General features: G+C 47.7%; 1 protein-coding gene across 3 annotated transcripts in view; it reads right to left on the reverse strand.

Moving 5' to 3' along the window:
• itpr3 (inositol 1,4,5-trisphosphate receptor, type 3) overlaps positions 1-16,878 on the reverse strand; it is a 41,140-nt gene that overhangs the window by 18,270 nt on the left and 5,992 nt on the right. For all 3 annotated transcript variants that reach the window (XR_015117785.1, XM_086212920.1, XM_086212919.1), the window contains exons 2-23: positions 15,527-15,597; positions 13,614-13,735; positions 13,448-13,534; positions 11,705-11,863; positions 10,940-11,038; positions 10,775-10,858; positions 10,513-10,659; positions 10,330-10,425; positions 9,845-9,889; positions 9,525-9,667; positions 4,921-5,020; positions 4,598-4,758; positions 4,307-4,448; positions 4,061-4,225; positions 3,720-3,892; positions 3,416-3,535; positions 2,824-2,905; positions 2,177-2,292; positions 1,794-2,045; positions 1,537-1,681; positions 1,325-1,469; positions 260-462 (exon numbers count right to left, since the gene is read on the reverse strand). Coding sequence is in view for 2 of the 3 variants with exons in the window: in XM_086212920.1 (XP_086069046.1) it covers positions 260-462; positions 1,325-1,469; positions 1,537-1,681; positions 1,794-2,045; positions 2,177-2,292; positions 2,824-2,905; positions 3,416-3,535; positions 3,720-3,892; positions 4,061-4,225; positions 4,307-4,448; positions 4,598-4,758; positions 4,921-5,020; positions 9,525-9,667; positions 9,845-9,889; positions 10,330-10,425; positions 10,513-10,659; positions 10,775-10,858; positions 10,940-11,038; positions 11,705-11,863; positions 13,448-13,534; positions 13,614-13,735; positions 15,527-15,597 (2,857 nt within the window). In the remaining variant the exon portion in view is untranslated. The remainder of the gene's footprint in view (positions 1-259; positions 463-1,324; positions 1,470-1,536; positions 1,682-1,793; positions 2,046-2,176; positions 2,293-2,823; positions 2,906-3,415; positions 3,536-3,719; positions 3,893-4,060; positions 4,226-4,306; positions 4,449-4,597; positions 4,759-4,920; positions 5,021-9,524; positions 9,668-9,844; positions 9,890-10,329; positions 10,426-10,512; positions 10,660-10,774; positions 10,859-10,939; positions 11,039-11,704; positions 11,864-13,447; positions 13,535-13,613; positions 13,736-15,526; positions 15,598-16,878) is intronic.

The raw sequence follows: 16,878 nt of genomic DNA on the forward strand, positions 1-16,878 counted from the left end.
AACATGTTAATCCTCTGATCTGCTGATGTGCATCGTTGTGGAAGCTGAAACTTGCAACTGATCTTTTTCAGCTGCCCCCCATCTGCTAGCATTCATAGCAGCTAAGCTAACTAGCAATCAGCTCTCTGGAAGAGGTCTAGAATGGCCTGGTGGGGGTCTAGAGTGGAACCTTTTTTAAATAGTCATTGGTGAATAAGGAACCCTCACGTGTGCCATCATAGTCTTTTATTTCCTTCACAGATGAAATGTTTCCGCTTACCTGCAATATCTCAAGGATCTTCAGTTTGGTGTCCATCACTGTCAGGTCCATCTTGTCTATGCCATCTTTGCTGCCTCTCTGTATGTCCAGCACAATCCCCGCCCCCCGGGCAACTGGCCCACCAAATATGGACTGCTTCCTGTTGAGGACCATGGTGGACATCATCTGACCCATCCCATGAATGGAGCGCTTCACGTTCTTCCCTTGATGGACAGACGGTGGGTTATAATCTCACAGTTTCAAGATATAGACAGACAACATGTGTAGTATAATGAGCAGTTGAGCATCTCAAGAAGAACTTCAACAAAGTGGTTACCATTCCATTAAATCACTGCACCGCCTCATGGAGTCAGTTCTTTCTCTTCTTTCATATTTCTGTGTGTAATGTGCTTCCCATGCCCCTCAAGTGCCTGCAGTTTAAGGGCTCACCTGAGCCTTTCAGACACGAAAAACTCTTTTAACTGTGTGATGTTTCCACAGATGACATTCTGAGCACAGCTCTGAATGCCCAATGCCACAATGTAGGCTTTGAACATGGCACATTCATACGTGCCAAACAAACCAGGATTCAGAGGAAACTACTGTTGAAGACATGATTCCCAGTTTACCAACACTACACCTTTCGGTTTACCAGTAATGTCTGGGAACCGGAACCCCCCAAACTCTATCTAGTTGCTAGTGCTCCATCCATGTCCAGCACCAGATTTGACTCCGTCCCTAACAGACAGGTGACATCCCACATCCCCAACCCTAGTCCACCGTAGGGCTACCATCTGTTTGGCCGTGGCAGGTGGAAGGCATCTGAACGGAATGGAGGCTCCACATTGCTTTGTCAGGCAACATAGAGGCCAAAAATTACAAGGTACCAACAGGAAACCCCCCACCTAGCCCTGCCTCTAGTAGGACCTGCCAGTCTCACTCTTGTAGATGGAGGTTTTTCCAACCTCAGGTTATCTGACCTGACTTTGTTTGTCTTACTCGTGTGGACCTGATGCACTTATAACATCACTGTGTAACAGAAATCAGGAGTGTGGTCAATGTTTAGGAGCACCAAGAAACGACTACCTGATCCATCATCGTGGAATAAGAGTCCTGCATGTACCAGGTTTGGTCTACAGTCGATGATGCCGAGCAACGTTCTGGTGAGTCGGAGCAGCTCAAAGAAACTGTAGAACCCAAAGTAGATCAAGTGTCTGGCCAAACTCACCACCTGGAGAGAAGCAGTGGATGTCACAGATGGACAGATAAAGGTGCAGAGCAAGAGAGCGTCACTAGACCTCATATGTGAGCTTGTTCTTCTCCTCATTGTGAAACGGCAGCTCGTCATGCAGCACATTGTTGAGATACTCTTCCATGAACACCATCGTGTTGGAGAATCGGTTCTTCTTGTTGTCTCTGCTGTCATCCATGTTGGAGTCGTAACTGAGGACAATATCAATCAGAGCAGGTTTACACAGGAAGACATTCGGCCACTGATTCAAATGATCCAGAATGATTCTAGAAGAATCTTGCTGTGGTATGAAAGCCCACTAACTCTTTGATGGTGATGGAGGTGGGGATCTCGGTCCATAGGCGCGCAAACTTCACAGGGGTCACCAGCTCCTGAGGATCTCGGTCCACATGGGCATGGAGCATCAGGCGACAGAAAGATGCCCGCAGGTCAAAGGGCAGCGTCTCGTCCATCATGCACAGAAAGATGAGCTCCACGTCCAGTTGCTTAGAGATCTCATCTATAGCCAGATACTGACGGTCCAAACACATCCTAGCAAAGAGCTTCAGCTGGTACCTGAGGACACCAACATCGAGGAAGCCCATTATTTACTGGTCGCTGCCTGTCGACTGATGATGCTGGACAGTCTTTGAACCCATAAATGTCAAGTTCCTGCTCCCCAGACAATGAACCCTTGAGCCGTCTACCTGTAGTAAGTGAGGACATTCTCATCGTGAGCGTTTCCTTGTCGGGCCTCCTGAGCCAGCTGTCTGATGCTCTTCTCTTGACGTTCATTGGTCTTGTCCATCCACACAAGCCACACCTACAGGAAGTGATGAGGATGAACTGGTTAGACAGAGACAGCCAGAGGGAAACGATGTCTCTCTTCTCTTGTCTTTTATCGCAATGCACTCCACTCTTGAGGAGGCAATCGATAAAAATACATAACAGTTTGTACCAGCATCTAAGAAATCATTTCAAGATTCAAGATCAAGAAGTGTTCCACCAGGAAATCTTTTCAGTTGCAAACCACTAAAATAATTATGATTGTTTACCTCCAGGAAGTTCAATCCCTCACATCTGTTTGAGAGGTTGACTTTAATCTTCACTTGCTGCCACATCCAGTGTGTATACATTTAAAACACTGTGTAAATCATAAGGATCTACCACTTTATCTGAAAGAAAACTCAGGTGCAAGCCAAACTTAGCCAGTCCCAAGCTGAACCAAACCAGCTGATCACGGAAGCATGTGTCACGCCATTCATTAACAGGCAAAAATGAATAGAACCATGAAAAAGCACAGAGGAACATTTGTGTGAGAATTAGCCAGTCAAAACTGGGTGGGTAGATCTACCTCATCATCGTCTCCGTAGTCCTCCATTCCCATATATTCTCCCGGGACGCCACCAGGGGGCACCTCTCTAGGAACCCGACGTCTGAAACAAAGTGAAAGTCGACATTTACACAACTTTTACGAGCATAGGTACTCACTCCAAAGTAGGAACCAATACTCTCTGCCAAGGTTATGATGACACTTCCCGCCTGGCCTCTGTTCTACTGGCATTGGGACAATCTCTTTATCAGTATTTCTTTGTGAGAAAATAAAGGATGAACTCCACATTTACAGAAGCTGAAACCTTCCAAATCTTAATGAAACTAAAGTACATTTTAAATTTAAAAACCCTTCAGCTCCCAAAAAAATGATCAGCACAGAAGCTGTGGGGGTTTGACCAACCACAGATGCTGTTCTGTCCCACTGTTATTACAGACATGAACTTACCACAAGGGTGTATTACAGGACTGGATTTGTACTTTGAGTCTGGGAGCTGGAATGAGGTTACATCCTCCACTGATCCTCTAATGATCTGCGCTAATTAAGTTAACAACAACCCCAGGAAGAGTTTGTGAAGGCCCCCCCCCCCCCCCCCACACACACACACACTCACTCAGTCTTGATGAGGATGTCCTGGTTCTTGGGGTCCAGCACACATTTACAGATGAGTTCCTGAGTGACAGGGATTGCCACATTGTTGGAAACACACAGATCTGACAGGTAGTCCAGAAACCTGCAAACACAGAAAGAGGGAGATAGAGATAGATGATAGATAGAGATAGAGATAGAGAGCGAGAGAGAGAGAGAGAGAGAGAGAGAGAGAGTGAGAGAGGAGGAGGAGGAGACAGAAGGTGAAATTGTGGAGTCCCAGACCAGACTGACACTACCATCTACCCTCTCCCCACTGCCAGGTTCACCTGGGTTCGCGGTTCTTGCGGACCAGGCTGACAAAAGTCTCCACCTCGGTCTTAGTGATGTGTTTCTCCAGCAGCTTACGGTTGTTGTGCAGCAGGGCAGTGATGGTGTCTTCAGCCAGAATGTCATAACCAATCTGACTCTGCATCACACCGAACTGCTTCGCTATGTGCTCCTGTTGAAGAAGGAGGGGAATTCATGGGAAAGGTTAATGGGCCTAGTATGGAACCCTGAGGTATACATTTGGATAGGGGGAGGAAGATCTTGGAGGACTCAGCTGACTAGTACTGCTACATCATTCTAATCACATGATCATCATTTTCATTGTGCTCTTCTTCCTCACCTGATTCTTGCGGTATTCCTCCTGTGAGTGTCTGAGCACTCGGTAGCAGAGTCGGAGCATGTACTGGTAGGGGGCGTTCTTCTGGTCAGCCAGCTCTTCCAGACACAGCAGAGGCCCTTCACCTCCACCGCGGTCTTTGAAAGGCGCCTTCAGGATGCCGAAGATCTGAACATACAAACACCATAGCTGTTAGGTAAAGAAACTCTGCCCATGTCTATTTAAATCTTCATCTGACGAGGGTCAGACCTGTTTCAGGATGTTCTGCTCTCTCATCAGTTTCTGCCTCTCACGGTTTGCTTTGGTCATGGTGACATCCAGCACTGGCTGACCGCTGTTGATGACATCGGCCACAAAGAAAACCACATCCTCCAGGAGTTTAATGGCAAAACTGCCAAACAAAAACATAATTAGAGAATTTAATACAGTTTGGGGAACTGGGCACGAATAACCATGACTTGTCAAACCATATTCTCAAAGGTCCGGCTGAGGTTAATGGTTATATCAAAAAATGTCTGCCACTCTCTCACAGCATCGTACCGGCGATCGTTCTGGCTGATGAAGCCCTGGTTGAACTGGTCCACCACGGTGCTCAACATGGCGCTAGCATCGTTGGCAAAGTCCAAATCTCTGATCTCCATCACAGGAACGGAGACGATTGCAAACGCCTCCTTGTCCTCTTTGGTGGGACATGTTCCCAACTGATGCAGGAGAACCAGAAGGTAACAAACACACTAGCACACTGGCATCAGATATGTTCTATTCATTCCTGCCTGCCCACTCTCCACCTTTCTCTCTCTCCCATGGTCTTTTCTGCCTTCCTTCCTGTCTGTCCCTGTCTACCTCATCTCTGTGGAACGAACCATGAGTCTGATGGGTCTCTCCTCATCAATGTCGATAGGGACGTTGGTGCTCTGGATCCAGGTGTTGGTGCACAGGTGTCTCAGTCGAACGTATGAGTTCCTGCAAGACAAACATTCCTCTGCTTCTATGAGTTATTCTGGCTTTGTAGGTGTAAATAGGTTGCTCTGGAACAATGAATGATTCAGAAAATAGCAGGTCACATCGAAAGGACCAGCAGAGATGGTCACCACTGACCCCATCCATCACCTGGACTTGAGCTCAACCGTCTGAGGCCGAAGAGATAAAGAGAGTTTGTTTTCGGTGCGTGTATCACTCCGCTCTGCGTTCTCTGTACATCCGCTAGCAAGAATATCAGTCGTCTGAACATGGGCCGCAAAAAACGCGGGAATGTCTGGCTTCATTTTAATTTGTAGTCGCACAGAGCAACATCTATGAAGAAATAACTTCTGCCAAAGGAGGATCACCACAAACATGACGAACACCTCGGCCTGCCTGGTGCAACAATTTGTGAGTGGACTGAGTTCAACTGGTGGCGTCGCTCTCCTGCTCCCGTCGCTTCCTCCACTTCGGACGGTCAACCTTCACCATCAGCCAGCAGCTCCGTTGCTGACAGAATCCGGTACGGGAAAATGATGGTTGTCTCATTCTTAACAAACCTGCTTCAGCAACAGACGACCAGCTCTTCAAACTGTGTCTGTTTATAGTTGTTGAACGCTCGCTAAGTGAGGCTAACGTTAGAAGTCACAACCTGCTGCTGCTACATGAAGCAGCCACGCCCCCAGCCAGCAGAGTCTACCTCCATCACATCCGTACATCCGTCTGGTCTGCAGGTCTTTGTTTTTTGACTAAACTGGCAGTGTGGAGGAATAACCTGTCCTGTGTGAAGGCTTTTCAAACAGAAAGATTCTCCTGATGAAGAGGCTGTGACCTGCTGACTTCCATCTCAAAGAATTGGAATCGAGAATCGTTTAGAACATTAATTGATATTGAGAACTGGAATCGGACTCAGAATCAGTAAAATCCAAAGGATACCCAACCTTAGTCACCAGTCCACAGCAGGGCCAACACATACAGACAGACAACCATTGGCTCTCCCAGCCACGCCTACGGTCAATTTAGAGTCTGGATTAACCTGGTCCCCTCTTGATGTCTTTGGACTGTGGAGGAAGCTGGAGTACCAGAGAGAACCCAGCAGGAACAGGGAGAACATGGAGACTCACACAGAAAGACCCCGTGCTCCAGCCGGGGCTCCACCCACAACCTTCTTGCTGGGGGGCCACAGTGAGGACCACTGCTCCACCGTGACGCCCTCGCTACGAATATATATGAGATATTTCAGTGATGAAGAGATTTCAACAATAGGACGTGTCAGAAGGAGACAGCATGTTGCGTTTCACCCGTCAAGTACCGGAGAGAACTCACTGCTGCCCCATCATTAATATTATTATTATTATTGTTGTTGCTATTATTATTTGTATTTGTGAATACTCTCAGTTATCCAGGTCATCGTAATTCTCAAAAACTGATCAAACTAGGCAACGGGACTCAACCTCTTGTAAGTGAAGACGTTTCGCCTCTCATCCAAGAAGCTTCTTCAGTTCTAAAATTCTGGTGGGAAGTATCAGGTATAGAACCACTCAAGGAGGTGGTGGCAAAAAACAAGTTGTCGTCAGGCCAGAACAAGAGGCTCATTAGGTGGTGATGTGAGTCGTTGGCCTCAGTTTCAGGTCGTTCCCCCTCCCAGCCCTCTTAGGAGGGTAGGTGGGTGATGAGTGGTGTCTGAGGCCCTCTCCTCTGTTCAAACATCGACGTTCTAGTTTGACATGAATGGCTTCTTTCACCCCTCTTTCAAACCAAACCATCTGTCCTCCCTGGCTAGGACGTGCACCTTATGGTCTTCAAAGGAGTGCCCCTTCTCCTTGAGGTGGAGGTGGACTGCTGAGTCCTGGCCTGTGGTTGTGGCCCTCCTGTGTGGCGCCATGCATTTGTGCAGTTGTTGTTTTGTCTCCCCTGTACAGGTCAGAGCGCTCCTCGTTACACTGGACTGCATAAACAACACGACTCAGTTTGTGCCTTGGAACCTTGTCTGTAGGATGGACAAGTTTTTGCCTCAGGGTGCTGCTGGGCTTGAAGTGCACCGGGATCTGATGTGTGTCAAAAATGCTTGAGTTTCTCTGAAACCCCTGCCACATACGGGATGACGACGCTCCTCTTATTCTGGGCTTCATCTTTCTTGTCCTCCCTGGGCTTTTTGGCAGTTTTAATGAAAGCCCAGTTCAGAGAGCCACAATTTTGGAGAGCCGAGTGGATGTGGTTGTGTTCCCTTCTCGTCCCATCTGTTTTGGAAGGGATATTTTGTGCTCTGTGTTTGAGAGTTCGGATCACCCCTAGTTTGTGCTTGAGTGGGTGGTGTGAGTCAAACAGGAGATACTGATCCGTGTGGGTGGGTTTCCTGTCGACCCCAATGTTGAGTTCCCCATTGTTATCAATGTGCACCGCACAGTCTAGAAACGCCAGACAGTTGTCTTTGACATCCTCCCTCGTGAATGTGATGTTCCTGTCCACCGAGTTCAGGTGTTCAGTGAGAGGCTCAACTTCACCCTTCCTGATGGTGACCCAGGTGTCGTCTACGTATCTGAACCAATGTCTCGGCGGGTGGCCTCTGAATGTTCTCAAGGCTACGCTCTCCATCTCTTCCATGTACAGGTTTGATTCAATGGGGGATAACGGAGAGCCCATGGCACAGCCGTGTTTTTTCCTGTAGAAACCATTGTTGTATTGGAAGTAGGTGGTGCTGAGACAAAGGTCAAGAAGGTCACACACTATTCAGGTGAGAGTTTGGTCCTTTTCGCTAGAGTTTTGTCTCTCTGGAGTTTTCTCTTGACCGTCTGTACAGCATCTCCCGTGGGGATGCATGTGAACAGAGATGTCACATCCTATGAAACCATGGTTTCTTCAGGGTCTAGACTGATGTGTCTGATTTTGTCTGCAAAAATCCATGGAATTTATTATGTGGTGGGGGGTGTTACCCACCAGAGGAGAAAGGATGGAGGCAAACAACTTAGCAACACTGTAGGTTACTGAGTTAATGCTACTCACAACAGGTCTGAGTGGGGCGCCATCTTAATGGATTTTCGGCAGCCGTAGATGCATGGAATCGCATCACCAGGATGGAGTTTGTAGTAGAGAGCTCGGTCGATAGCTTGTTCCTTCTCCAGCTTCTGCAGGCAGTTAACCACCTTGGTTTTGAAGGTGTTGGTGGTATCTCGTTTAAGAGTCTCATAGGTTGCTGTGTCAGAGAGGAGGCGGCTCACTCTGGAGTGGTAATGGGCTGTGTGAAGGACCACTGTGCATCTCCCTTTGTCTGCTGGTAAGATTGTGATGTTGGGGTCTTTTGCAGTGTGCTGAGTGCCTGTTTCTCCTGTCTGGAGAGGTTAGATGGAGGAAGTTTGGCACTGGACAGTGCTGCCGATATCTGAAGCCTAAACTGCTCCACCTCTGTTTCTGACAATTTGTTGTTTCTTATAGCCGACTCTGTGGCTGTAATCAGATCCACCACCGGTAGCTCATCCAGTGTCACCGCAAAGTTTAGTCCTTTGGCTAAGACTTGCAACTCGGCTGGAGCGAGTACTCTGTCTGACAAATTCTTAACCCATTTGTCCTGGGTGTCCTGTTCCGCAACATTGCTCTGTTACCGTCCATTTTTGTTCTCCCCTGGGGTGAGAACTATAGAACCAGGACTCAAGGTTCTGGACCAGGACTAAAGGTTCTGGAATTTCCTTATCTTTGCCCTTAGTATGCTGCGCCATCTGTGCCTTTAGAATGTACTTGGAAACCGCTTCCAAGACATGCCCGGGAACGACTGCCACCAGTCCTTCCTCCAAAGCATTGGTTTTGGTTCTTCGGACTTCGATAGTGAAGTGAACCTGTCGTACTCTCTCATTGAGGAGTTGGTTCTGTGCCCTCTTTAGAATGCTTTCCGCTTTGTGGCCTTTCACAGTGGAAGTGAGCCATAAGCTTTTGGGAAAGATTCTCTTTTGCCTGCACCTCAGGTTGAACCGTACGTGCTTCCTGTAATCCGCCAGTTTCCTCGCCAATCTCTCATACTCCCTCACCCTCCGCAGGGTGTCCTCCCCAAAGTGAGTATGGATGTAATGTCATGATGATGGATGTCATCGTAATTCTCAAAAAATGATCAAACTAGGCAACTGGACTCAACCTCTTGTAAGTGAAGACGTTTCGCCTCTCACCCTAAACTGAGGCCAACGACTCACATCACCACCTAATGAGCCTCTTGTTCTGGCCTGACCACCTCTTGTTTTTTGCCACCACCCCCTTGAGTGGTTCTATACCTGACACCTCCCACCAGAATTTTAGAACTGAAGAAGCTTCTTGGATGAGAGGCGAAACGTCTTCATTTACAAGAGGAGAGTCCAGTTGCCTCGTTTGATCATTTTTGAGTGTTATTATTATGATTATATTTAGAGCAATTGTCAGCAGCTGTAATATTCTCGATCTACCAACTAAATTTTTTGACTTCTCGACACTGACATTTGGGATCTTCTGTCTGACGGCAGCCCAGCAGACCTTTGTCTCCTCCTACCGTGGCACGAAGGAGTCGGTCTTCTGTAGCGTGGTTGGGTCCAGCTCGAATAGCGAGGCAATGTCGCTCCCATGAGGCACAGCGACCAGCTTGTACTTGATTCTCTCTCCGTGGGAGCGCTTGTTGCTACGACTATTGTCCATCTACAGGGGTCAAAGGTTAAGATGTAAACCGCACTGCTGTGATGGAGTGTTAGATCCTAGAAATTAGGAACTACTGTTGCGACTCTTATTTTGTAATGAAGGAGTTTCATAACTTTTCATTCACAGTTTGGACATCAATCATCACCATTAACATGATTCACATCAGCAGTGACTCACCGAGGACGAGATCTCGGCACCGTCTCCTTTGTATCCTGGATTCTCCTACAAAAAGACTACTATTAACACCAACAGTCTGTCAGCTGGAAGATGATGAAGAAGTTCGTTGCTTGGAAAAGTTGAAAAATACAATATTTGCAGTAAAAGACAGAAATAGTGGACATGGGCCAGTGAGACCTTTTGATTGGTCAGCTGGTTGCTGTGCTGACGGGACGCACATCTGCATCCTGATCAGAAATGCTTGGCGTGAGGATTTCGATCCTCATTTGTATATAGTTCTGTACGCTGGTATAACATGATAATGATAATGATCGCATCATGATGCATCAATAACTGATAAACTGCCAAGAATTCATGTAACATCATCGTGTATCTGAGCAGCTGAAGAAGAAGAAGAACCGATATGAAAGGATCAATACTTTGTGTTTATTTGAAAATGTCACATCCTGCTTAAATTGAACCCCACCCGGCATTGTCACGGTTACCTCAGCTGCCAGGTAGTTGCCGGTGGCCAAGTGTTTGAAGCGGTAGAGGCTGTTCCAGTGGCCCGCCCCCCCTCGACACGGGTCATGATGGACAACCTGAGGGACCGATCAGCACACAGGTAATATAACATGACAGCTTTGTTGTGTGCATGCGCGTGCCCGCGCGTGTGTGTGTTTGTATACCTCGACCTCCCAGAGGGCATTGGAGCTGGTCGCTGAGGTCGCCGACTGTCTCAGTGTTGTTCGGAGGAAGACGTGGAGTTTACTCTTGTACTCATCACAGGTCAGAAACTTTTCCTGCTCAGCATGAAACAAACGCACCACATCACCCTGCGAAAAAAAGAGAGAGGACGGACCCATGATGGGTCAGGTCAGAGGTCAAAGGCCAGAGGTTTCTTCTGCCCATCAGATCAGTTGAAGGCTGTCCATTCGTGAGGTCACTCACCCCTTTGAGGACTTCCTCCCGGTGGTCGCTGTACATCATGAACAGGTTGATCTTCCAGCTGGTGTTGCAGTTCACAGAGTTCACCTGCAGGGGGAGGAGACAAACATCCATCAATGGCGGTCCAACAAGCTACCGTGATTCCTGTGACAGTCATCATGGCTTCACCTCCTTGCAGCCAGGATGATCACTCAGCTCGTAGTTTGAAGCATGAAGTGGCTGACCTGCGTTCACTGGGTTCAGGATGACTTTATCTCCCACAACCACCTGCAACAGTCGGCATGGCGTGATGACATCACACACAAGTGCTCCAACCTTTGGGTACTCAATAAGCCACAGAGCCTTGTTAGAAGTAAGATGAACTATAAATACAGAAGATTTTCAACTCGTCACACACTGTATTTTGTCATTTTGTGCTTTTATTTGCTTGCTGTTTTTTGTGCTTGTTTGCTAATCCAACTCTTTCCCAGCAATGTAACTGAATTTCCCTCAAAAACATGAATAAGACGAGTAAATACTTGATACTGAGGACTTCAGTCAAAGGTAACCAGGGGAAAAATAAATGTATTAATATTATATTTTAATTAATAAAATGCTGTTTTTACAGTTGAGGTAAAAGTGTTCCATTTCACAAATGATTACCAACTAATTCACATTAATTGAAAACAAAAGCAGTTGTCGTGCAAACTATTAGCTCATCAACTGTTCCATGACAGAAATGAAACAAATACAAATTAAGAATGGTTACCATTGCATTTCTAAAAATTTTAGACTTTATACAGATGTTGCAGTTTTCTACTCCAAAATACTGCAGACTGGTTCCCTCAAGGATCAGAGCAACACGGGGACAGCTCCAGCAGGCGGTCCAGCCGCCCTCAACCCTCCAGGACTTCATCTCATGTGCCTACATGTGTGGGTGCCAGGTGTGTTTACATTGTCTCCGTTGGCGCGCAGCTTCCAGAAGGGCTGGATGAAGAGCCAGGAGCCCTCGTTGCCCGTCCCATCCAGCGTCACCCGCATGGCGTTCTTTTCCAGCAGAGCTGGCAGACGCTTGTTCACTGTCAGGTATTTATTACTCTTCATGTGGAGCAACTGTAGACAGGAAGTACTCTGATTACTTCATGTGTCTTTTTAAGATATTTCACTTCCTCGACAAACACCGACCTGATGACAGAGTTTTAAAGTTCTTAACGATGAGCCTCGTCAACACATCGGCTGCTAACGATCCACAGGTTAAAGGTTAGCAGCTAAACCTCCTGCTAACGGTGTGTTTGCTGGTTTTTACCAACAGCTTTTATGATGAAACATTATTAGTGTTCATTTAACAGACCCATCTTACTGGATTATTACTGATCAATATCTGTGACATCAGTATAAAAACACATTTTTATGATATTGAATTGAAGTTATTTCTCATCACAGGCGATGAACAACGAAGGCTGCGGGGATGAATATCGGCTGCCGAGGGACTCTCACACCAGCCTGACCACGAATGACTCAGGTCGTCCTCCAGGCCCAGAGGATGTTTGTCTTATAAAAATGATAAGAATTTCCTCGACAGGATCCGCAGATATCATGCTAACCAAAGTGGGGGGACAAGCCAACAGCACAGTCACGCCGGCATGAGTGCATCCTCATGCCGCCCAGGTTATCTGAATGTTCACTTGCAGGACATGCAATTCTGATGGTGACCATATTTGGGTTGAAACACATCCTGACAATCCCCCCCGCCACCCGTCAGTGTGACCAATGACTTCGGCGGACACCTGTGGGGTCATGTGCCCTCTATTATAGCTGCTTCACAGTTGGGTGGGGCCAAAAGTGATGGCAGCGCTGGGAGGTGGGGCTGACCAAAATGTGATCTGCAGTGACTGAACTGAGCATCCACGATGACTAATGAGGCTTTTGTTGACCTTCTGACCTTCAGCCCCAGTGAGGAGAAAATATGACCCTTGAGCCTTGGCCACCAGCCGCTCCTCAGATATTCACTGCTGTGTCCTCAAGTGTGTGTTGGGTTTTGCTTCAGACGGCCATGTTGGTTCCAGGGTTGATTCGTCGCCGCGGGCAGGTCTGCACGTCTTCATCATTCGTCCGCTATCATCTCAAGAACTGAATCTCCATCTTAACGAGACTTGAATGTAACCAGACCGACACCCTTCACATTCGGTTGTCTGCTCCTGTTGTTCCATAACACCGGGAACAACGGTTACACTCACGTGTGTGTTGGTTCTTGCTTAGCTGCATTTATGAGGGCTGATGGTGTGTGTGTGTGTGTGTGTGTGTGTGTGTGTGTGTGTGAGAGAGAGAGAGAAAGAGAGAGAGAGAGAGATAACTGAAAGATATATGCGTGCAAGCACACTCACACACACTCCAATTTCACAGGAATCTTTATCTCAATACTGACTCAGTTTCACTTGGCAAGAACCAAACACAGTCTGTGTGCATGTGTGTGCGTGTGTGTGTGTGTGTGTGTGTGCGTGTGTAATGATGACTGACAGGTTTGCAGCCCTGACACAAAGTCAATGTTGACTTTAACAGATAACAGTGAAGGGTTGTGTGTTTGCATGTGTGACAGGTAGGGTGGGATGACTACATGATCATACATGTATCAGTGCAGTCAAACGCTGCACAATGTTGCCATGGTGACGATGACCATGCCCCCCCCAGGTCATTCACCTGGATGACTGTTCCATATTTGACGACGTCTCCGTGGACTTTCTTGTTCTCTGTCTCGTTCTGCTTCTGCTCCAGGTTGGACGCATGCTGAAAGACACCAGAACACGTCAGGACCTGCTTTTCTCACCCTGAACACGCATGTCATGGTATTCCTGTCATATGTCACCTGAAGCTTCTGTAGCAGCACCACGTCAGCAATCTTGTCCTTCTCATGTTTGGCTTGTTTGGCTTTCCAGAACTGTTTCTGCGCCGAGTAGCGACTCATGGGACAAACCTTGAACAGGCAGTCTGAGGGACGAAACACCAGGGTTCCATCACATCGGAACCAGGACAGCTTCCACAGTTCTGCTGCATTCGAATGGACTCAGAACCTCTGACATGGAAAAGGCTGACAGAACAGTCCTATACACTCACATCAGCTTGGAGAACTAAGAAGGAAGGATGCACTGAGCCCTGCTTCTCCAACCTGTGTGTGTGTGTGTGTGTGTGTGTGTGTGTGTGTGTGTGTGTGTACTGATATCAGCGATACTCAAGTTAAAACTGAGAAGATCTCTGGTTGAATGGAAGCTGGTCAATATTGACTCTCCTGCAGGACACCTGTGTGTGTGTGTGTGTGTGTGTGTGTGTGTGTGTGTGTGTGTGTGTGTGTGTGTTTAAGGCAAACATCATTTGCCTAACTGAACCCCCCCCCCCCTCGTACCTCGTACCACTGAAGGAAACAGAACTGGTACTGATGAGTCCTCTACTGAAACTTTTCTCCTCATTATTGTCTAATGACTCAAATCTAGAACACTAATAAAATATAATATCTTAAATCCAACATGGCGGAGTACTCTGAAACAAAGAAGTCCTGGAATTATATTACAGTAAATGTACAAAATGACTTCAATTGAAAATGCACCTTCTGTATTGCAGAGGTTCTCTTTGGATCTACATTGAGACACAGCTGAAACGTGACGAGGTGCTTCTGTGCTTCCGCCGTCTAGAACAACCAATCTGGCAGCCATCACTGCCACCGCCACCGCCAACATCGCAACAGTTTGATTCAGATGGATACAGCATCATGTCACAATTCAGAATACTGTATCAGTACTCCAGGGCTGTGTGTTGATTCTAGGGGCACCTGTAGGTGGCGCCACACAGCTAGTACCCTCAGTCAGAAGGTCAAGTGTCACAGCAGATGACGTTAGCGCGCCACCTGCAGCTTTAAAGCACTTTGACAACTTTTGACCCTGTGACGGCCTGCTGTAACCATCCGTCCTGACTATTGATCACGTCTGGCCTTCATGGCAGCTCTGTATCCTGAGGTCTGACCCCTGAGACCACATTGAGAGGTGGTGTTGAACCCTGAGACCACATTGAGAGGTGGTGTTGAACCCTGAGACCACATCCAGAGGTGGTCTGGACTCCTGGGACCACATCCAGATGTAGTCTGCACCCCTTGGACCACATCCAGAGATGGTCTGGACTCCTGGGACCACATCCAGAGGTGGTCTGGACCCCTGAGACCGTATCCAGAGGTAGTCTGGACCCCTGGGACCACATCCAGAGGTGGTCTGGATCACACAAAGCCACAGTCCTCCGGGCCTGTGTCCACTAATGTCTCCTGAGCTGCACTGATGGAGCCTCATCCCCTGACGACATTTATTGAAATGGAAACGCCACCGCTGAGCACCTGGACCGCGTCGCAGTATTACGTCTGACCATGTGACGAGCTGAAAGAGAGGAGCTATGATGGCCAGTTCCATCTATCCAGACTGGCCTGGTGAAATGGCCTCTGACATAGTTTTGGTGTGATGATGGAAGCACGTTGGGATTATCTGACCTGAGCTGTCAATCACTCTGTGACCTGCATCTTAACTAGTTCAACATAAACACAGAGCAGATGGTGTGTGCATGTGTGTGTGTGTGTGTGTGTGTGTGTGTGAGCATGTGTGTGTGTGTGTGTGACTTCAAGCTGGACTCATATGATTTGTGTTTTATATTTCAGACAAGTCTGCTCTGAGTCCTGAAACACACACACACACACACACACACACACACACACACACACCAACACACACACACACTCTCTCATACCTCTGAACTTCTTGGGAGGGTTCTCCAGGTCTCCAGCAGCTGGTTCCACCACACATCGATCATCCACCAACCTAATACACACACACACACACACACACACACACACACACACACACACACACACACACACACACACACAGGTGTTATCTTCTGCTTCTCTGACTGTAATACAGATGAGTATTGTCCCTCTGGAAGACTCTCAAATCTTGCATATTAACTTTTTAATATATTATTGTTATGATAACTGTTTTTTCCTGTACTGGTGCTGGATTTGATGCTGGTGTTGAGATTCTTGACTCAATACATGAGCTGCTTGTGTTCTTGGGTGTTGCAGCACTGGGTCTCGTTACTGTAATCGACGTGTTCAAACCTGCAGAAATGGCGGTCTGGTCCTTTAAGAGAGGACAGGAGGCAACAGGCCCAGCTGCTCTGCTGCTGAACTGACTCCTCCCCTCCCTATTCTTCACCTACTCTTGCTCCCCCTCCTCCCCCTTCTCCTCTGCCACCACATCTATCACCTGATGAATGATGAAGGTCAGAAACAATCCCGGGACCAGTGAACCTACACCATTACCAAAATATCATTTGTATCATCGTGGGGTGGGGGTGATCATAAACACAACTGGTCATTAAAAGGAGAACCCCCAGACCTCCAGAACCACCCTGATGCTTTGTTTCCACACACAGAAAAAGAACTAGAAGATGATTGAAAAGTGTGGATGGTCCCAGCCTGAGAGAGTTCTCTCGTACACGTCAGTGGTAGCGCAGCCTCTGAGCTCACTTGTAGCATGTTAGCTTGTTCATGAACAGCTTTCCAGGACAATCAACACACATCAGACAAGTGTCTGAACCAGCTCCCTGCACCACTCATCCTGGATTGCTGCCACCTGTTCTTCTCCTGGCGGTATGTCCCCAGTACATCCCATTTTCCCCCATGTCCCACACCAACCTGACGACCCCCCCCCCCCCCCCCCCCAAGCAGGTCAAAGCAGAAGGCCGTCCCCACTGATCCTGGATCTGCTCCACCTTCCTGCTGGTAAAGGAAGGTTCTGGTGGCTGCTGTTGCAGGATGTGCTGCTGATGGAGAATTGTTGGGTGGAGGTTCATTGAAGGAGGGAGGTGCTGGACCTGCTCTACTTGGACAGAGTCAGGACAGGACTTTGGTTGGGGTTTGGTGACACACAAATGAACCTGACTGGACTTAACTTGCAGCTCATGAGTTCTGCTGAACTTAAAAACCGTAGAGTGCCAAAAAGAACCAGCAGAGACACTTGCGCCCTTAAAGGGTCAAATCAAGATCCCCCCTCCCTCCACTGATTTGAGTAAATATGACTATTTAAGGTGCAGGAGCA

The sequence above is a fragment of the Aulostomus chinensis genome, chromosome 9, assembly GCF_037954235.1.
Source record: "Aulostomus chinensis isolate RoL2024-O1b breed Wild chromosome 9, RoL_Achi_v1.0, whole genome shotgun sequence".
Lineage (NCBI taxonomy): Eukaryota > Metazoa > Chordata > Actinopteri > Syngnathiformes > Aulostomidae > Aulostomus > Aulostomus chinensis.